The sequence below is a fragment of the Nothoprocta perdicaria genome, unplaced genomic scaffold (genome assembly GCF_003342845.1).
Source record: "Nothoprocta perdicaria isolate Ctin4 unplaced genomic scaffold, notPer1 scaffold_8, whole genome shotgun sequence".
In the NCBI taxonomy this organism is placed as follows: Eukaryota; Metazoa; Chordata; class Aves; order Tinamiformes; family Tinamidae; genus Nothoprocta; species Nothoprocta perdicaria.
The window spans coordinates 1,139,931-1,162,039 of NW_020456087.1; the positions used below are offsets into that span (position 1 = coordinate 1,139,931).

Sequence of the window (22,109 nt, forward strand, 5' to 3'; positions counted from 1 at the left end):
AACACTGACAAACCATAAGAGTGGGTTTATGGTCCTATTTATTGCATAAGGCTGGATCTGAACATACCTATTTAGCTGTCACAAGATTCAAAAGATTGAGAAGAATAACACCAGAATAAGAAAACTTGTTTCAGGGGATCTTCCCCTGAATAATTGGATCAGCATGTCTGTTCACTTTTGAAACATGAAACTTATAATCATTTCAAGAACAAACATTTTTCAATCTATTAACTTTATGACTTTATGAGCCATAAAGATATGACGGAGAGGAAGGGAAAAAAAAAAAGCAACCACCCTCACTTACCTGACTTAACAGATGTGTATACACACACCTCATCTTTTAACCTTTATCGCCTAGTACTATTAATGACAACAGAAACAACTTTGACTGTAATAAAGTCAATTGCTTCTTTCTTTTCATTACTCATCTCTGCTACGGGTCATTACTTTGTTAGCATTTATTATCTGGAGATGTGCATATACATGCATATCTGCACACACATAAACACACAGAATAAAGCTGGTAATATAAACCACAGATTTTAAATTTGTGTACATCATCTATATGCATGCATGCACGCACAGACACATACTAACCAGAAAGTCATTCTTTACTAGGTTACACCGAAGGTTACACATAACCAGACAAAAAGTTTGCATCATTTCTCATTGTAATAAATTATAATTCAAGGTAGGTTAGATTGTATGCCTCCTATTCATCACTAAAATATATTATCTAGCAACATTTATTTAGAATATTTTAAAGTTGTTAGAAACACAAAAAATTTTACCACATTAGATACTCACTACTTATCAATGAATCAGACAGGACAATAAAAGCACCAATTACTGCATCTATTTGCACTTATCATGTTAATAAGGTGTATAAGTTGCTTTAAAAACTTATATATTTTGCAGTCATCCTATAGAAGCTTTTAAGTTGATGTAGCATCTAATAACTACACTGATCTCGTAAGCACATTTGAATTTAAAGAAACTATATTTTCAACAAGAAAAGCTACCTCCTAAGTTAACACAAGCCATTTTTCACTTCTTACTCTTTATTATAACATCTAGCGCATTTAACTATAAGAATATTAACAGAGAAAACTACAAAATTGAGGATTTTTCCACCCACTATTGAATGAGCTAACCTCTCATTCAGCAAGATATTGTTACATACTAAAGTTATCACATCCTGTTCAAGTTGCACCATTGCTGTACTTAAATGTCAGCAAATTTTTTATTAAATACCATTGACAAAAGCAGTATCACTGAAATGTAATTTATGTAGTGGGTGTACGACTTAGGCAGCAATCAGCTTCCTTAATTAACCCAGAATGTATGCACAAATAAAAGCTGAAAACTGGACTACTGAGTCAGCCCAGGTTCATTTAATTTCAGAACTTCATTTCCCAAATGACGCTATTGAATTGTTTCATAGGTTTGATGTTTTTGCTTCGAAATACTCTGCCTGGCAGACCACTTCATACTTGTAATAATTACATAATTGAAAAGGGTTTAATAAAATCTCAACCATCTGTTAATTTATATTTTTCCCATCTCTGACCAATTTAGTATTGTTAAGAAATTCCATAAAACTCCAGAAATGCCAGCACTGAATCATCAGGGAAATAAGAACACAGAGAGCTGTGAACGTTAGAGAAAAAAGATGAGAAATATTCACATCAGAGATACTCCTGCTGACATGAAAACAGAATCTGTTCAGATACTAAGAGGAGGTTTCAGAAACACCTTCCAAAGCAGAAATAGGTGTAAGAACTTATGAAGAGCTAAAATAGCCATACAGAACATCACTTTCAAACACTATTAACAAAGGAAAAATGCCAAATGGTACTTCATGCTTAGGAATATACAGCATTTTGTTTGACAAACATTTAAAAGTATGCTGACAAAGTAATTTATAAAAAGTAAATGACCGTAGCAGAATAAACAGGCTGAAAGTTAAATGATAAAGGTAAGCAGGAATTTGGAATAAATACTTCTTTAAAGTCAGTTTTGAAGGAGCTTTTTTGTCCTTCTGAAACAACTCTATAAGTCTTGTCCATATATATAGGAAGATAAACCAAAAGACAAATGTGGTGTAAGAAGTTTATATGAATTCGCCCAATGATCTGAGGAAATAATTAACTATGCTACCTTGAAAGTTACCCTTCCTATAAAAAGTATGTGTTTATTTCTGAGACTACTTCCGAACAGGCTCTTCAGGACTGGTAACATCTTTCCATCAACATAATAAGCAGAGTGAAGGCTTCTTTTTTTCCCCCCAAATGAGATGGTAAGATAAATAAAAATCACTACCAAACTGGAAATGATTAACAGATCATTAAAGTCTTAACTCTATCACAAAACTGAATTAGACCAAATCCAGACTGTATTGTCATGTCATCTTCCTCAAGAAATTTGTTTAGAGCACATCACACACAGGTTTGATGTGGCATGCACAACCAGACATGAGCTGGGCAGTAAAGAGATAAAGAAAAATGAAAACCTAGAAGAAAACAATAAAAAGGGGCTGCACATTGTTACAAACTTAAAAAAAAAAATGTGTCAATGTATAGCATTTTCTACTCATGCAGTTCAAAATACCTTACAGAAAGACAGCATGACCTACTGAGGACAGCTGTCCACAACATCCATAGTCTGCTGACTTAGGCAAATCACTTTACATCCATCTGCCTAAGTCTACCATTTGGAATAAGAATATTCTTTTTTTTTTTCCCCTGTAAGGCACAGTGTGATTCACTAGTGAAAGGCAGCAAAATTGGCATTTCTAACTTTGTAAAGACAGGTACACACCTAGACAGAACAATTCTCACAGGAAGGGCAATTCATTTTTAGGAATGAACGTTTAACTTGTTCTGGATTTTATTATACTTTTGCTTCCTAAAAGGACTTTTGTTACCTATGTTCCCATTTTAGAAACTTAAGGGTGGTGTCCATCACTTCCTTTTTATAAACTGAACATACAGTGCCCTCATTTTAAATGATCATGATTCTCATATTGCTTCCTGAAGTGATTTATCGATCTTCCTATGAATTTGGATGCTAAGAATGGATTCTTTATTCCAGCAGTATTGCCATAGAGCTAATACAAAACAGATATTTGCAAAAGTAGCAAAACTTCCCCATCAAGTTTCTTTCGTATGTACATACAAAGTATATAAAATATCTCGAGTAAAACATCACTCAGGGAATTAATGACTGCAAAATAGCCACTGTGACCTTCACATTCTTCACAGGTGACAGGAATAGAGTTTCCCATTTCGTATGTATACTTATATGCCTAGTTATTAGCCTATACTCAGATAGTTATAAAACACACTTCTAATTTCTATTAACATGCAAGAAATTACAGATATTTCTATGTGGAACAAGACTTCTTCATCAACTACCAGTTCTCCAGTTTTTATCATCTTTTTATCAACTGAAAAACTGTGTATGACACATGATTTAATTTTAACTGACAAAAAATCTCAACAGCATAGCACTAAAATCAGAAATCTCCAGGATTCAATATGGAATACATCTGCTCAGCAAGTGTGATTGTCCAGTAGATGTCCAGTAATAAGTTTGTTGTCCAGTAGATGTACGTCATTTTAAATTTCTTATTTCCAAAATAAATATTATTACCAAAATTCTGTGTAAATGTAAACATAGATAAGTGTCATTGGTAAGTATTATATTCTCTTATCACTCAAATCATATTTGCATTTTTTTTTCCCCCTCTCCAAAGGACTTGCATATATACATACCTCTTTTGCAAAATTCTACGTCTACAATGTAAACATTGGTAGTTTGGAAGAAACCTCAGTCAACTCTTTTAAAACAGTCACCTATAAGGGTTGCTGGCTTCTGAATTTTCAACAGACCTCAGCAACTTCTTTGATAGTATCTAACACTAAGATACTTTTGGAATATAAAGTGCTTTTAAGGGATTCAATAGTCACATATTCATTTGTCCTTTTCTTCGGCTAGGAGAGGTAAACACTCTCTTATGGATTAAGAGGGTCAACATTAGTATTAAATATATTACACTGCACTTGAGCTGTCAATTATTAAACACTTAAGAAGTGTTTGTTTTTCAAGAAGCCATCATTGTGTAAGAATTTTATGACAACACTTGAAAACACATGTGAAAAACGGTTTACTTAAGAATAAGAAATTATTTAGAGATCTGTGAAGTACACAGTGGATAAACCATCACAGCTGCAGAAATGCAGATTGAGAAGCAGCATAATTGTTCAACTTAGAGAGGTTCCTAGACAGGGATCTCTCACACTATGTAAATAAACACGGTGTTCAACACAGTCATAATACCCAAACTAAAAATAGGACCGTATGGCAACATTTCAATAGAAAAGCTACAGAAACACAACAGCAAAAATCAAAAGGTAGCAAGTAGCAAATGTAAGGTAACTGAGCAGGAAGGAGGAAAAGAAATTGAGTGACTAAACAATGAAAATGATGCAGAGAAAAGAGAAGCCAGGGCACAGGCCCTCCTCTTAACATTCTACTTACTGCTGCTCTCAACTTTCTTCCCTCTTTTCTCCTTCCATGTTCCTCTTGTTACTCTAGTTACTTTAATTTTCTCTCATAGCTTTCTAGCTTCATTTTTTTTCCTGTTTGTTACCTGCTACCTTTAAAAGTTTTTAATCACTTCATAATTCTGCTCCCAGGAATCTAAACTTTCTGCTTAACTAATCCTGCTTGAAGCAACATTTAATGTCAATCACTAACAGAAGACAGCACTTCTGGCAGTATCAGTCCAGGATACTAAAATACTAGAATCTACAGCAGATTGGAAGAAGCTATTTAGTGAACTTTAACCTTAATTAGAATATGGATAAATAGTCTTAAAAACATGAAGCATTTCAGTGGTGGAAATAATTTAAACAAGTTAGTACTTTCATATTGTTTATAAGTATGCTCCATAAATATACCTTAGGAAGCTAATGTCTGCTTAGAATGTCTAAAAAATCTGCAGATACAGTTACAGCAAGAAAAGCATATAAAAAAATGAAATTATAAAATGAAGAAAAAGAAAAGATATTTTAAAAGTTTATCTCAATATATGGCCCTTTACCTACATAATGTCCCCTCCCATGAAAGGGAAAATTGACCAGAAAAATCTGTGATTTAGCATGTAATTATGAAAAACATATTCCAGGAGATTAGAAAATATTCTTTCAATACTTCTTATCATTTCATATACAGCACTGCATTACGGAGACACAATAATCAGTATTTACAACCATTAACTAGCATAACTCATCAGTCAGTTATCCACCCGAGAACATCTCCTTCTGTAATCCTTACTTTAGCTTCTGATGTGGGTTCCAGAAAGCACAAGCGATTCCCGAGTCCCTCGGCTGCCAGGCAGAACTTTCGCTGCTCTTTGTGAATACTGGCAACACACTGCAGTACTACTTCGTCATCCTGTCACGAAACAAGGCACGAAGAAGAAAACAAATATAGAAGTTAGACACACGTTGTATTGCTAAAAAATTAAATAAACAATCTGTTCAAACATAGACACATTGTTCTCATATGAAACCGATAGCACAGACATATGTAGAGGGGCACAGGTCTTCCCAGATGCACAATTTTAGGTCTGAAATTCTCAAATAGTTTAGAAATCCTTGAGTACTACCAAAGATTCAAGAGGCATTTTTCAAATGACTTTTCTAGTTAACAGTCGTAACTTGCTTTTCAATAGACGTTACAAGAATAAGAACACACTGCAAAAGTGAGATAAAACGATTTCATTGTTTAGTTATCTTAATTATCCTAAAAACTCTTTGCAAACTGTTAAACAATGCAGTGCCAAAGAGACGTTTATTTATAAAATCCTAAATCCTTATTTACCTCTTAAAATGTGATACTAAAGCTGATATAAGCATGCCAAAATAGACTCTTAGTGCTCAACTGTGTCAAAGGTATAAACACAATTAAAAATTCCTTTAGTTGCTGCAACTGTCCGCTAAGTAAGAATAACTCTCCTTGCTAATTATAGAAAGAATTCCTTTCATGCAAATACCTACCCATTCACCAAATCATTTCATTTGAAGTTTTCAAGGGGGTGGAAGGTGATGAAACAAGAGCCACACGATATGTCGGTGTCTCGTGCAGTTATGGGGTTCTGCTGGTGCCAGTTCTTACTTGACAAGGCAGATACCCAGACAAGGCAGATACTCCACCAAGGGGTCCTTTGAACACGGTTCTTCCAGCCTCGCTACGCAACCGACACATTATTACTGCAACAGCAGCAGGCCTCCCGACATGTGAAAACAAAGGCTGGGAGTGATAATTTTCCAACAAGAAATTAAGCAAAGTACCCTTTAAAATGAGAGTTCAAAGGCACTTTGCTCAGCTGTGTGATTTCACAAACGGGTTTAAGTTATTTAGATTTCTTTTAGGTAGCACTTCACTGCCTTTTATTACCAATATTAACACCTATTATATTTAAGACTAACCAATTAGCAGTTGCTGACAATGTTTCCGTATCTAGTTTTGCATACCAATCATTAGGGTTTTTTTTTTTTAAACAGAAGGGGAATTCATCAATGTTTTACCAAAGGAAAAAAAAAAGAAAAAAAAAAAAAAGGTAGAGTCAAGCAGGTGGTGGACACAATTATCTACTTAAGACTAAACTAATTCATTTTCTTTTCTCCACTGCTTCTGCTTTAGTTTACCTGTAAAACATTCTCTGAAATTCTCAGCTTTAAAACTCATTAGCAAAAAACATATTTGCTTTTTAATTTTCAGTAATAACTTATTAAATATAAACAATGCAAACATTCTATATTACCTCCCTCAAGCCACATTTTTTTCCTAAAACTGGAACCAGAAACACACACACACATATATATGTGGAGGAAAATGACAAAGGTGTAAGATAAAAATATTTAAAACATTTTTCATCATCTGGCTCCTGTACCAATATTTGAGCATACATATCTCAGACTGAAGAAAATATTGCGTTTATCACTAGATTATTTGAAATGCTTGCAGAGATGATCTACAATCATATTTACTCTCCTAACTGTATTTAAATATTTACTATTTCATGCACAGGCATATAGGTAGCATGTATTATAATTCAAACTTTAATAAATAAAAACATGCTTCAGATATCATACATAAAACCTGTACATTAAAATGTACTAAAATTACAATATTTTCCTTAAATGAAATGTTTGCTTTTAAGGTCCCTTCCAACCTTAAGGCTTCTATGATTCTACAATTTGCTTCACAACTCCATAATTCCAAAAAGTACAAGAATTTTTAATATAATAAAATTTCTTTGTAGATTCCGCTCCCCAAAATTATTTCTGTAACTTACATTGGTTTTACAATTCAACAGTTATGTCATAAACCCAAAATATAAATATCTATTATGCCTGAAGTAAAATTGTATGTGGAATTCAGCATCTATATTCTTCATTACTTCCCTAAATTTCCAATGTGCCCTTTTCACTTGTGTTGCAATATTTGATAAACAAGCCTATTTTGTGATGAATGAATGACTAAAGGAAGCAATTGATACAGCTGCTAAAAATGACAGCAGATAAAAATTCCCGCATGTCATGCAATAGAGTTTTACAAATTCAGTTGCAGCATCCAGGTGCAGCTGGGCTGAACACAAAGAACTGGTGGCATCTTTGTAACCTGTAAATAAAACATTGACTCACTCCTAAGATGACTCAGTATTTCTGTGTACTTACTGAGCTTAGGGCATTCTAGCTGAGGCAGGAATTTGCTTTTCTATCCTGAAGGTGTTAACAGAAATAAGTGTCGGATTTTATTATACTATAATAAAATTGCAAAACACATCTCAGCATAAATGACTCTTCCTTCTTGAGTCTTCCTCTCATATGCAAATTTTGGTATTCTAAATTCCTGATAGGCTCTGTTTCTTCTTCCCTTTCACTTTTAAAAACATACGGTGCAATAGATACACAGTCACGCTGTTCATTTTCCTTATACATAACTTTATCCATTTATTTTAGTATGCTTTTATTATTGGTATGTTATGGAGTAAGCCTAAAAAAAGCAATGAGAATAAGGGACTCATATGGAAAATAGGTAAGATTATATGCAGCCAAATACTACAGACAAATAAAAGCAAAACAAAGGGAAAGGAAAAAAGAGAACTTCCTTGAAATCCAATTTCCAAGAAAGAAAGAATAAAGCAAGAAAAGTTTAGAGCACACAGAGTCGCAGGTTCCATGTAAAGGGCTGTAAAGGACCTCCGTAAGTAGTATGGCAACACCTCACTAGAGCAGGGCCAATTCAGATCAAGTTTCTCAGATGAGCTCATGAGCTCAATTTAAGAAAAAGGTCCACTCGAAAGTTCTGATGAGCTCTGGGTACTGTTACAGCTCTTCATTTTAGAGCTGTGTCAGTAAAGAGGCTACTAAAGTATAAAATACTTTATAACAGATGTGTCCAGAAAGGTGTCCCAGTTACAGTCAGATGACAGGTTTCATAATGAAGCGATACTGAACATAAATTGAAATTCCTGTGCTGCAGTGATAAGCCAAAATGTATACAAAATCAATTTAAAAGACTCAATGACTTACTGCCAAGTGAATCAATGTATGCTTTGTAAGCATGATCCTGCTTCTGCTCATTTTACTAGACTTTGAATACGTGATTTGAGAACAAAGGGCTAAACTAAAAGAATAAAGGGCTAAACTAAAACAGCTTCTTCAGCTGTATTGCATATATATCCTAGAATTTAGACTTACAATACATTTAAAGTCTGGGAGAAAGCATGAGAGAAATTTGATTTATGCATTTGTAAACTGAAATCAAAAAGACAGAATAGGGTTAAACAAAACTATATCAACAATGAGAAAAACAGCGAAGAAAGCGGCAGCTGAACAACTGGAAAAGACAAAGGGCAAAGACAGATGACAAGGTAGGAGTTCAGATACAGAATTCTCAGAAGAAATTATAAAAATGGACATAAAGGCAAATAAAATGTAGAGCAGTGCTCAAAATGGCAAAGGTCACAGACCGCAAGCAGCAGAACTTAAGATCAAAAAAGGTCAAAGTGCAAACAGGAGAGATTCACAATAAGCCAGGACAATATATATTTCACAAGGTTGATTTCACCGAGTCGCTCATTTGATAAAAGGAACAAAATCAGCGGTCAAAACAGGTTCCAAAGAAACGTCAGGGCAAACATGCTTTTCTTAGCCACTTTCCAGTATCCAGCAACTTTTGGGTCAGGAAATTTCTGGGTCCAAACACAGTATCTGAACCTAGTCACTATCCCTTCTCTGGTATCTGTTGCTTGTCTAGTCTCCCCTTGAATTCACATAAAATTCATTACTTCCTTTGCCCTGCTGGGATTCCCACACAGCTATAGGAAAAAAAAAAATCTCATATTTTCTTTTGAACGCAAATTTCTACTAATTCATTTGATATTACCTACTTTTGCATTAAAAGAGTCAGTGAGAGGTTGTTATCACTCATGCAGGCTACACAGAGCCTATCCTTTCTGGGCTTTAAGGTCCTAGCCTAATTAGCTGTTCCTCATTTGATCACCGTTCTTGCCTTTAAATATTTTCCAGTTCTACTGCTTTCTTCTTAAAACAAGGGGACCCAAATTCCATACACGATTTAGGAAACAGAAGAATTTACAGTTTTATGAGTGGTAAAAAGATGTCCTGTGTTGTGCTCTTCATTCCGCTTCTACAATTTCTAGTATTTTTTACTCTATTTTGGGGTATTACATCGATGTGTATTAAACTGATGCTTTCAGGTCTTCTTAGAATGTCTTCTTGCAGTTACTCTTAGAAAGTAGACAAGCAGACGTGTCAAGCACACAGGAACCTCATGAGATTCAACAAGGACAAGTGCAGGGTCCTCTGCACCTGGGGAGGAATAACCCCAAACACCAGTACACATTAGGGGTTGGCCTGCTGGAAATTAGCTCCATGGAGAGGGACTGGGAGTCCTGGTTGACACCAAGTTAACCATGAGGCAGCAGCACCCTCATGGCCAAGGCGGCCAATAGGATCCTGGCTGCATCAAGAGGAGTATTGGCAGTAGGGTGAGAGACGGGATCTGCTCTGGGAAGGCCACACTTGGAGCACTGGAGGCAGTTCTGGACTCCCCAGTATAAGAGGGATGTGGAGCTTCTAGAGAGGATCCAGCATAGAGTAACAAAGATGACTAAGGGACTGGGGCATTCTGAGCATGAGGAAAGGCTAAGCGGGCTGGGCCTGTTTAGCCCAGAGAAGACTGAGAGGAGAGCTCATCAACATGTGTAAGTACTGAAGGGGAGAATATAGGGAGGATGGGGCCAAACTCTTCTTGGCTGTGACTAGTAATAGAACAAAGGATAATGGGTGCAAATTGAAACACGGCAAATTCCATCTCCATGTGCGATGGAACTTCTTCACTGTGAAGGTGACAGAGCCCTAGGAGAGGCTGCCCAGGGAGATTGTGGAGTCGTCTTCTCTGGAGATGTTCCAAAGCTGCCTGGATGCCACCCTGTGACCCGTGATTTGGGTGTCCCTGCTGGAGCAGGGGCATTGGACGAGATGATCTCTACAGCTCCCTTCCAACCTTGGCCATTCTGTGATTGTGTCCTTTGAGAATGGCTTGTAACTTGCCCATGTCCTCACTACTTTATATAACTTCCTACTAGGGGTGCTCTCACCTCTTTATTTCTTCTCCCAAATGTTAATATATCACTTAAGTATACGTAATCTATATATAGGTACATTTTTTATTATTATTTTTCCCCCATGGCATAAGTCCCATTGGACATTGGACCCCATAGATTCCCATGGAACTCCAAAATAAAGACCTCCCTTCACTTTAAGAGATGAACCATTCACTCCTACACTATTTTCCTGTATTTTAATTACAAGACCATGAATACCACCTCTATTCACTTCCTGGTGACCTCTCCAAAATTAGTTCATAGGGCAGGACATCCGTTTATAAAAAGGCAGATGAATTATCCCAGATATAACCAACTCTAGGTTGGAGACCTACAATTGTAAACCATAAATCCTATTTCTCAGCTAAGAGTTTCTATTAATCAGTCTAATACAGCTATCAAGAACACTAAACAAATTTCTGCCTCTCTAAAACCTTCTCCAGAACATGTAATCAGACTGAATCCTGCTCAGACAAAACACTGGTATACATGAATATCTGTGAGGGCTGCTGTGAAACACATAAGTTTCATTCTACCTCTACCCGCCAAGAGGTTAGTCCACTTAGGCAATTTTAATTAATCACTATTATCACTCTGATAGCTATGATGTAGCTATGGTGACAATCTTCCCCATATACCTAAAGATTTTTAAATAGTTGACAATCATAAAGCAATCTGCATGTTTCCCTGTAACAGAAAAATCAGACTTTAAGCATTGAAGTATGCTTAAAAACACACAACCAACTCAGTTTGAAAGTTCTGAATAGCTTAATGGCTTTATATGTGCACTCAGATAGACAGAATCCTGTGGAAAAACAGTGCCCAATTACAAAAACGACACCGCAGTTGGGAGGCACAGAGACAGGAGGCACAAGGCTGCATGAGCAGCTTCAGCCGTCTCTCTAACTTGACATGACCTTATAGGTCAGTTTAACATAGCAGCTTAGAATAAAGCTCGTTAACTCCTACTCTGACCTATGGACAATCAGAAGGGTTATCTTGCAAGAAAGACTGATTTAGTCCTGGAGATTCATGATCAAACAAAATATATGCCTTAGGCAATACTAACAAAATTTTAAAGCCAATTTTTTTTACAAGTTATAAAACTTATAACCAAATTATTTGTATTTTTTTTTAAAACAAAATCCTTAAATGAGTTAACATTTGTCTCCTTAACACAACTGGAATGAAAAGGTCTAATTATTTGTTTGGTTTAAGGCTGTAAAGAATTAATGCACAAGGCTATAAAGCTGGGACTGCAGCAAGGGCCAAAACCAGCAGCACATCAAGACCTGAACAGAAAATGAGTTGCCTGGTCAAAGATATTTTCTGATGACTAACAAAACAAGGAAGGATGTTATCATTCAGTGGAATTTTTATGTCTGCATACTGCGGGGTGAACAAACACCAGTGTTTGACATAAAAGCAGCACAAAGTTTTTGTTTACAAAGAATACTCAGGGATATTCAGAATCTTGAATACATCCATGATTTTTCCCTTCTGGTGAAGCTGAAGGGCCTTATATTTTGTTAAGATAGACAGAGGTTGCAAGCAACAATTATCGATCGTTAGGTTCATCTCATTTCTACATACATTCGGATGTGACATTTGAAATTTGTTCTTATGAAGCCAGGTCAGAATTCCAGCACAGTGCGGCCCCGGAAAAAGGCCACGAACTGAGGATGTTCCCCGATGGCTCGTTAGAGCAAAACTCTACCCTGTTTAACTTGTTGGACACCTTCACTATGTAATATTGTATTAAAACATATCATATTAAATCACCTACCTCTCCCAGGCTAATTCTGTAGTGTTTCATGACTACTGCTTTCTAATGGTTCTTAAGAGAATTTGATTTACAGAGTTATAGAATTAATGATGCAATATTTTTCTGTATTTCTTGGGTAGCTTTCATGCTAATATATTAACCAAATATACATTGGGGCATTATACATGCTTACATTTAGGACAATGTGTCCCCATTCTTTTCCTATTAAGGGTTATATTTTGCTTTAAAGATGACACATTTGGGATAAAAAAAAAGAATTTAGCTTCTGCAAGAACCACACTCTACAGCCCATTATGAATTCCCCATCATTTTCTTCATTTCCATGAAAACATTTATGTGGATTTTTGTATCACATTAGCCTCAATAAAGCAGATGTTCCTCGTTTACACGAATCTCCCTGTCGCTTCACAAATTACCCCAGTTCCGTGATGCAGCAGAAGTTACGATGCTCAGCTTTAAGGGAACCACAATACAGCTTGTTGCTCTGTGGATCAAGAGAAAACATCTCATTCTGCCTTCCCATCTCACTGAGTTGCACAACCATTGACAAGAAGTTAGAAGCTGTGATCACTACTAGAAGATAGGATGGATGTTTGCACACCTATTTTTCATGACCTTCTGTTGGAAGCTCTGTTCCCTTTCCTCACAAACATTAAACCCACTTTCTGTCCAGATTCAAGCTATTTTACTCACCACTTCAAAATTTCAACTGTCAATAAAATTTTTAAAATACGGTGGACTATTCTGCAAAAATGACATTAAATCTCTTGAGTCTTAGGGGTACTTTTGCACACTGGCAGTAAGTTTTCCAATAAATTCAAATTTACCTTGCACATAAAAAAAATGATTATTCTTGACTAAAAATTATATCCTAGTATCAAAGTATCAAAGCAATTTAGCTAACGAATCAAGTTCTTTTTAGTGAAAACAATAAAGGATTCAAGTAACTTGTTTTTTTATTCTTGTCATATAAAAAAATACATGTATGCATTTGTGTGTCTACAAATGTATACAGCTCTGCTACAATATGGTTATGTTTATTCTGGGATCTCTACACAGACCTTCATGCTATGCAAACATTTTGCTCCCAAGCATCAGTCACATAATTGAATTGAGAAGGGGTCACAAACTTATCATAATAGACTGTGCTTTGCTTTTAATGTCTATAAACAAGTCTTCTGGCAAACAGTATGTGTTAACTTATAAATCCAAGTGGTGCTTAGATACAGCTGTCAGAGTATAAATCATTACAAAAGAAAACAAATGGAGAAAACCCAGGCACCAAGAGCACATCTTAGATCAGTTACCGAGGGAGGGAGTAGATTCTCAGTAGCTTTAGCTCAACTTCCAAAAATTATCCAATTAGATAGATATCCAATAATATTTTAACCAGTTCTTATTTAATAATAACTTTTGTTTATGTAGCAGCAACACATCAAAACCTTTCTTCCCACAGTAAGCCCAAGAATTTCTTTCAATAAACTTAGTTCATGGCAAATGGATCCCTAGGATGACTGTAGTCATTTGGTGGAAATCCACGCAGGAGCATCTGATGGTTCTCAGAAGATACTATAAATAGAGCCGGGGTTTCCGCTGTCAGTTTACTCCTTTAGAGGTAGCTGGACCAAAGCCTAATCTCAGCCCTGCCACATAACACTGTATCTTATATCAGATCATCAGCAAGGCAGAGTAGGCAAAACTTTAGATATTAATAAAATAAAATGTATTTTTCACAAAAAAATACTACTTCTGAAAGCCAAATCACTTTACAAAATTGAACCTTATATCCGTTGTCTAAGCAAAAGGCACCTGAGCGTAATTTCCTCATAATTTCACTACATATGGTTAAGTGTATGTGTCCTCTGCAAAATTCATCAGTAACCACAACAGGTGCAGTTGATAGGCAAGAATTACAAAACTGATACACAGGTTTGCAGCAGCTCAAGATTTCTTAGTGTCTTGCTATGCACACTTCCTAAGCTTTTGTTTTGTCATTTTTTCCTTTTTTAAACTATCCTGGAAAATGTCATCAGGTAAATATTTCTGTCACACAGTACAACAGTCTTGGAAAGTTAAGTATTTCAGTGTTGATTACTATGCTTCTTATTTCAGTAGCACCTCTTAAGATCTTAGTCTAGTCGTAGAAGCCTTTATATAGCTGATATAGCTGATTACGCATTTGTATCACTGTGTTCCCTCCACCCAGCAAATTGCCAAAACAAATAGCATGAGATAGCTAGTCACATTAAATGGAAGTAATATTAAAAATATAAATTTCTTGTCATAAAAACTAAAGTAATAAATGTTACAAATCAGAAGCTTCTTATTAACAGGGGAAACAAAGCATGTGAGTTTTTTTCATTCTAAAGGAAAAAAGACAAAAAGCACCAAATATGCGCAGTTTGGGAGGACTATAAAGTGTAAAAGCACAAGAAATTGCAAAAAAAGTACAAAAAAGGAAAGAAGATAGAAGGTTAACTGGAGCAATCCTGAAGGCAAGGATAGAATTTACCTCTGGTGCAAGTGTTACACTGGCAAACCAACTGGTTAGCAACAAAAAGATACAGGACAGGACTTCCACAAATCTATTTTCATTTCAGCAGTTAACTGGTAACTGAAGTTTGCAAACAGACGAGAGAAACGGCTTGCATAACAACCTGACTTGTGGGTCTAGCTTCTATAAAACGCTGCTGCTCAACACATGCTGAGAAACATTAATGGAATAGCCAACGTCTTGTCTCAATTACAGATGAATCAATTTAAGAAACCTGGCACCTGAATCCAAGAAGGAATCCAAATAGAAGCTGTCAGCTCTCTGGAATCCTGGTGCGTGACCACTGCTGGATTAGTAAAGATACCAATAGCAACAGACGTTTAAGTAATATAATCTATTCCAAATGAGAACAGGTTTGCAGAGTATTAGCACAAACTTCAAGATCAAGTATCTGTACGTAAACTATCACTATAAATATTTCAGGATATTTATCTGACATCAGTTTTCTGTAAACTAACATAAGATTTCCCCCTTGGACTACACAGCTTTCGCTAGGAAGCCAATAGTAACTTTGAGCCAAAAAGCCTATGAATAATTTTAAAGAAACAAGTAGCACTCAGGGTTCTATTCATGGTTTTGGTCATTGTTGACAGAAGGGACACTTGGGGTGTTATTTTCAAACTTCAAGATTTACAATGGAGCAGACTATTAGACACGATCTCAAAACAAATTAGAAAAGGAAGAGATTCTGCAAGAAGAAAAAAATATGACATTTTCTCAGTCAGTACTTTAAGTTAAGGCTTCCTTTTCTTCCTGGAGATAAGAGTGACTTCACAGTATGCTATTTTGCAGAGATACTTACAAAGGGGGCTTGACAGTTTCTGAAATTTAAATCCCAATCATGTTAGAACTAAGTAGAAAAATGAGTAGTGAGGTTTAAACACATACAAATACTTGCTGGAATTATCATAAGCTCCTCCTGCAAACCATGAAGAATATTTCATATCCAGGGGAAACAACAGTACATCTTTCCACCAAGAAAGCAGAGAGTTAGCATACATCCCAGGCTTCTTTTCACAACTTTCTGCAGGCAAGACTGGGAATAATATAGAGCAGATGAGCTGCCCAACCCTTGCAGGCTGATGAGAATGGAAGAGAAATGAACCATGGCCAACTGTTTCAATAAACAGAGGGAAGATCATCTACTACACCAAGTGGGACAAGATGAATGAAAGACTAAAAGATGACTCTAAGTCAAAAGAAATTATTTTAGACCACCATTCAATTTTCATTGAATGTCTCCTCAAGAAAAGCCAAAAATTACAATATGTTAATGGATACCAATGAGTATATTTATACATGCACATATATAAACACATCAAGTCAGTATGCAGAAATAACAATGGATGTAAAGTATAAAAACAATGGATGTAAAGTATAAAAACAATGGATGTAAAGTATAAAAAAGTTTTTACATTTCAAGCAGTTAAACTTAAAACTCAACAACAATGCTATTTAATGAATGCCAAAGCAGCACAGAACACCAACAAATATATGCTAGGTTGCACTGCCTACTACTACTACAACAAAAAAAACCACACTCGTTGTAGAGAAACTTTTTTAAGTTTCCTACATGATTAATAGAGTTCTAGAGTTCAGTGGTACAAGCCATTGCGGGAATCTGGACCTTATATATACATGCACATGCGCACACTATTCCCTACATGTAATGACAGTAATTACCTTCCCAATGTTTAAAAAGGCAAAATTAATGCAATTCTTCTAAAGTGTTCTATAACATCTACAAAAAATTTCAAAATATGCTTAATAAATGAAACATAACTCCTCAAAACCAAGCTTTATTTCCCATTTCTTAATGTGTAACACAACAGTGCACCAATATCACACTATATTTATATGCAATAGAGGTGTTAATTGACTGCAAATTCTTTAATGCTTTCCAGCAGTAAAGCTTTTCAAACAAGAGTTTGGTAAAAAGAATTATACTCCTAGTTCAATTAAAAAAAAAAACTGAACAGCCTAGATTACTGTCACGGATTTTGAAACTTCCCTACCTGTTACAGTCCTGAATTACGACTTGCTGGAAATGCGTTTCAAAGTGAGATGTCTGAAATTCTTGGCAACAGCTTTAAAACAAAAAGCCGAGTATGCTCAGTAATCTGTTATCATCTACATCAGTTATAGGTTAAAAGAGGAAAGACATCAGATGCAGGCAGCATTCCAACAGAAATCTTTCAAGCAAGACTTGAAGAACACAGCAGACATTTTAACGGCCTTCTTAAAAAAGATATGAGAAAGGAAGAAAAAAAAGGAAGAGATGGTAAAGAAAGAATATCTTTATACAGTAACTGAAAAAAATAACTGATGTATAGTCAGCTCTTCTCCATTCTCTGACAAAAAATTAGATAACTACTCTAGATATTCAATATAAAGTAGCATATTCAAGACAAAAATAGGCAACAGCCAAGGGAAGATAGAGAAGTCCTAAGCCATATAGTCACATATTCTCAATAACAAAAAGTTCAAAGCAAGAACGAACAGCTGCATGGTTGTTACCCTGTATGGTGATTTCATAGCTGTGCTATGGTTATTGCTACTGCAGTAACACACATCTAGAATTTTGGAAGAGCAGGGTTTTAAAAAATAACAACAATAATTTAAAGAGAGGCAAATACAGCACTATCTTACATCAAATTGATCAAGTTTCACACATACCTTGTGTTAACTACATAGTTAAGCAACAAACTCGTAACTGAGAACACCTGCAGGACAATTAAGGAAAATATAATGATTTCCCACCAAAATAAGATAGAAAATTTTCTTAGTGCCTATCCAATTGATGATACAAAGTATAACATATTAAAGACTGGTTAGTGTGCTGTTTTTCCTCATAAATTAGACCTTGTTTCCACAAAAAGAAATTACACTTAAGTTGATTTCTATAGAAACTTCATTATCACAACCTCTTGACTGTAGCTTCCCCTGATTATATAGCCACAGATGTATTGTCTGCTATGTCAGCAAAATCTTAACAGAATTCGGATGACCTTTTAATAACTCTCTTCTTCACGAAGCTTCTAGACAACAGCATCCAAAAAAATGAGACCACCTAATCTAACTGTCAGGTTTTTAATCCTCCCCCCCCCCCCCATCTCATGTCCATGCCTTCCTGGCATTATCCTTCCCCTCCATCTCTCTCATTCATTTCCTGCCTTCCCATTTCCCATGACTACCCCATTACTGGGTGCAATCTCTCTCTGTGTCTGTGTTCCTCAAGCCTTCTGCCTCCACACTTGGCATTTCTGTTTTGTACAAATAAGAACTCTTCTGGCTGCCTTGGAGTTCTCAGGAATACCAAACAAAACTACTTATTTTAAAACCTCAATTTGCTTTCATAATGCAAATAGCCACATCTTATGTGGCAATTTCATATCTAGCTTAAAAAGTAAATGGCAGGGAGATTATTTGAAGTAGTATGCAATTAAAGAAGCTGCTGTGTGAATTCTAAATCACTGATAGATTTGTGGTTTGATAATTGACAAGTCTCTAAGAAATGATCATAACTGAGTATCTTCTGTGCATACAGACATATGCATAAATATGAACAACCTAATCCTGCCTCAAATACACATCAGAACCTTAGATATTTTGCTTTAAACATAAGAAAATGCAGATTTGTTACTCACAGAAAAATCACATCATAATACATTCATATTAACGGATAGTATTAATAGGGCTCTGTTAGCTCTCTCTGTTAGTTATCTGTCCCCACTACATAAATGTTGCCAAACATAAGACTAAGAGATCCTTTTAACACTACGAGATGCTTTTAGCACTCCGTGGAGGCACTTGAGAAGCGCACGAGGCGCTTGCTCGCCTGCAGCTTGTCAGGAGCAGCAAGATGGCAAGAGGTGAGAGACGCTGCCTGTCTCGGCGTGTCCTGCCGCACACTTTTTCCAGTCTGAATGTAGAGAGAAACAAGTCTCAGTTTGCTCTACCTCTCTGTCACTGCCCCTCCTCCTATTTTATTCTACCCCTGTATGGGATGCCCAGAGGGGTGAACACTATTGTGACCATGGAGAAGAGAGACAAATTGCTCTTTTCTTTGTATCACAAACCACGGTTCTTGTTCCCTGCCAAGTCACTTCTCATATTGGCTCTTCCTACACCATACGTCATCTCATTCTTTACCAAGACATTGGCTTCTGCCTTGACACAGCTTGTAATTACAATCTATTCCTTGGACACTTTCAAGAGTATATCTGACTCTCAAGCTTGGCAGAAACTCTTAGTATCACAAAGTCAATTCGTTTTCTCATTTAAATCCCTCATGCAAAACTGTTTGCCATAATGACAACACATTTGGTAATGATTAGATTGATGGCTTGCACAATTTCAGTATGTGCTTGTGCAATAAAGTAGAATGGAGTTTAGAGTCATGCTTTGTAAAGAATTGAAGAATTAACTATTATAAATATGAAAGCTTGCATACATCCTATATCAGATATACATAAACTGGAGTATGCCTTAGTACTTCTAGTAATCAAGCAGTCAACTGCTAATGGATACATGAGATAGATACATTATCATGATGAAGATACCTTGTGTCTCAATCTACATATTGTCTGTACATCTGTTTGAACAGTCTAACTTCAGTGCTTGATAACGTAGAAACTTTCCAATAGGACTTTAATATCTCTACCCAATACATGTCTGGGGCAAATACAGCATAGAATGATTTGAAGGTTTTAGAAAAGAGTAGATTGTTCAACATGGCTTCATTTTGATGAGTAAGAAAGTGTAAAATAGGAGTAAACCAGAAGAACTGACAGAAGGACTAATATCAGTTGATTTTAATGCCCTTGTAGATTGCTGGCATTGTATCTGCTTAAGAAAGAACAGGTATACAAGAGAAAAAAAAATCTGCATTTGGTATGCTTTGGTCATCCGATCAAGATTAGATAAAACCTTCCCTCCTCCTTTACTGTGCAAATTACCCTTCATATCTGCAGAATTCAGTTATCTTCAAACTCCCTCCTAAATCTTCAGATGTGCAGATGTTACTGATTTATTCTGCACTCAAATGCATCTTTCCTAGCAAAACTATTGTACATTGCCAAATCTCTACAATCTTATACATTTTTCCCTGAGTACAAGGCTTGTACTTAAGATCCTTTAGAAATGATTTTCACAACATTTTTATTACTTTAAAAGTTAAAAATGTATCACCTTTCAACTTCAGAATTTTACTTACGCTATGAAAAAAGAATGAAAAGAACTCTATATAACCGCTATAAATTATTTCTGTCACAACACTGTTTCTTCCTAATATAAAGGTCACAATCTTTTCTCTCTCATTTCATGCAAGAATATTTCCATAATCACCATAGTTTCCCACATCATAAATTTCAAAGGTCACAATGGAACTGCTTCTGCATATTGTACCTAATAAAAACAGTGAGACGATAGCCTGATTCATCATCTTTTCATGCCTTTACCCCTACTGTTTTTCTCTGCTTGTGAAAGAACACATGAAGAATTATTCTGAAGTTTGGACATCCTAAAGCAGAGGATCTATTGGATTTACACCTTAAGAAAAAGCTTGCTTAGAAGATGTGGAAAGGAAGGGGGGAGAGGTTAAGAAAGGCTAGGCAGTTTTAATCATTAGATAAGAGGGAACGTTTATCTAGTGACAAGATCCTTTAGAGTTAAGCTGGCTATGGTTACCATGGAGCTAAAACTCCCACTGCAAAAAAATTACAGCATTTTGAAACATTTGTTGGAGGCACAGAGGCAGCCAAAGAAATGACACTGCACCACTTTCAGGCTCTATTAGGTCACTTAAATTCGACTGGAAAAGTGGAAGCTCTAGGGAGGCTCTTTCTTTGCCTTCATCAAGTACTTTCAGCCAAAGTGAAAAAAGCTGCAGAGTTTTTTGTGATACATCTTTTTGATCTAGAAATCTTTGCCTGAGGTAATTGCAACCTTTACCTTTGCACCTAAGTTTCTTGTATAATACAACTTGATCATATTAATATAGTTACTTGTTTCCAACAAATGGTTCCAAATAAACCCATGGGCCTGGTTTAACTGTATGAAAGAAAAGGATGATCCTGACTTCAATCTCTTCATCTTGGATAGCAATGCATTCCCACTGTCCAATTTCCTGCTACAAGCAGTGTCCTACACCTGTGAAACTTAAAGCTATAAAATTTCTATAGCCAAGCAACACATTAAGTTTTTAAGAAATTTAAAGCCATGGTCAGAAGGACAAAGTTTTTCAGGAAAGTTTTAGCATATGCCATTACATAATGTGCAGTAGTGCACATGGATCACGCATGCATAGAGAAGGACAGTACAGCACTGAAGCACTACTTCTGCCCTAAGGGCCCCTCCTTCTACAGCAGCTTTGCCACAAGGTTTCACAGCAAGTCGAAACAAGTCACCTCACCTAGTTCTTCAGCATAGGCAAATAAAAATATTCTACTATTTTACATAGCAAGGATAAATGTGTTAGAAGACTGACATTCCTGCAAGTCAAAGACTTGCTTGCATTTGCTTTTTCTACACTCTGGAACTTCATAACCATTCAATGGTCAGCAGTGCTCTTTCTGTTATTGAAGGATGATTTTGCAAGTGAGAAATCCTGCAAAAAATCACAGACTCAATTTAGTAGGTTTTATTCTATAGACAAGCTACAGTAATAACCCTAGATTCTGTATTCTGATGTGGCACTGTAGATTTTGCCAGCTGATGCTGTGTCAAAGGTTATGCTGCTGGTTCAGTGCCGTGCTATGTAAAATGTACAGCTGGTCAAGCAAACACTGTCAGAACTAGGTCAGATAGTGGGAACACATCATCATGTGAAGAGCTTGCCACATCTCAGTTAGGTTACACCATTGCATCTGATGTCACCCATCTTTTATCTTCACCAGAGGAAAGTAAGCAGTAACTTTCTGCACCAGAAGTGTGAGATGTTAGAATTATGTTGATACTGAAATATGAATCCGAGTTATGAAACAGCTCCAGAGAATTCCAGAGAATAATTTGCCAAAGCTGTCATTTTTTTTTTTTTTCTTAAGTGCATTAAAACACTTCTTCCA

At 36.0% G+C, this 22,109-nt stretch overlaps 1 protein-coding gene across 1 annotated transcript in view; it reads right to left on the reverse strand.

The window, feature by feature from the left end:
• Nucleotides 1-22,109, reverse strand: part of RYR3 (ryanodine receptor 3) — a 175,244-nt gene that overhangs the window by 137,680 nt on the left and 15,455 nt on the right. Inside the window, exon 2 of the mRNA XM_026051764.1 lies at nt 5,341-5,460. Within this exon, the coding sequence (XP_025907549.1) occupies nt 5,341-5,460 (120 nt within the window). The remainder of the gene's footprint in view (nt 1-5,340; nt 5,461-22,109) is intronic.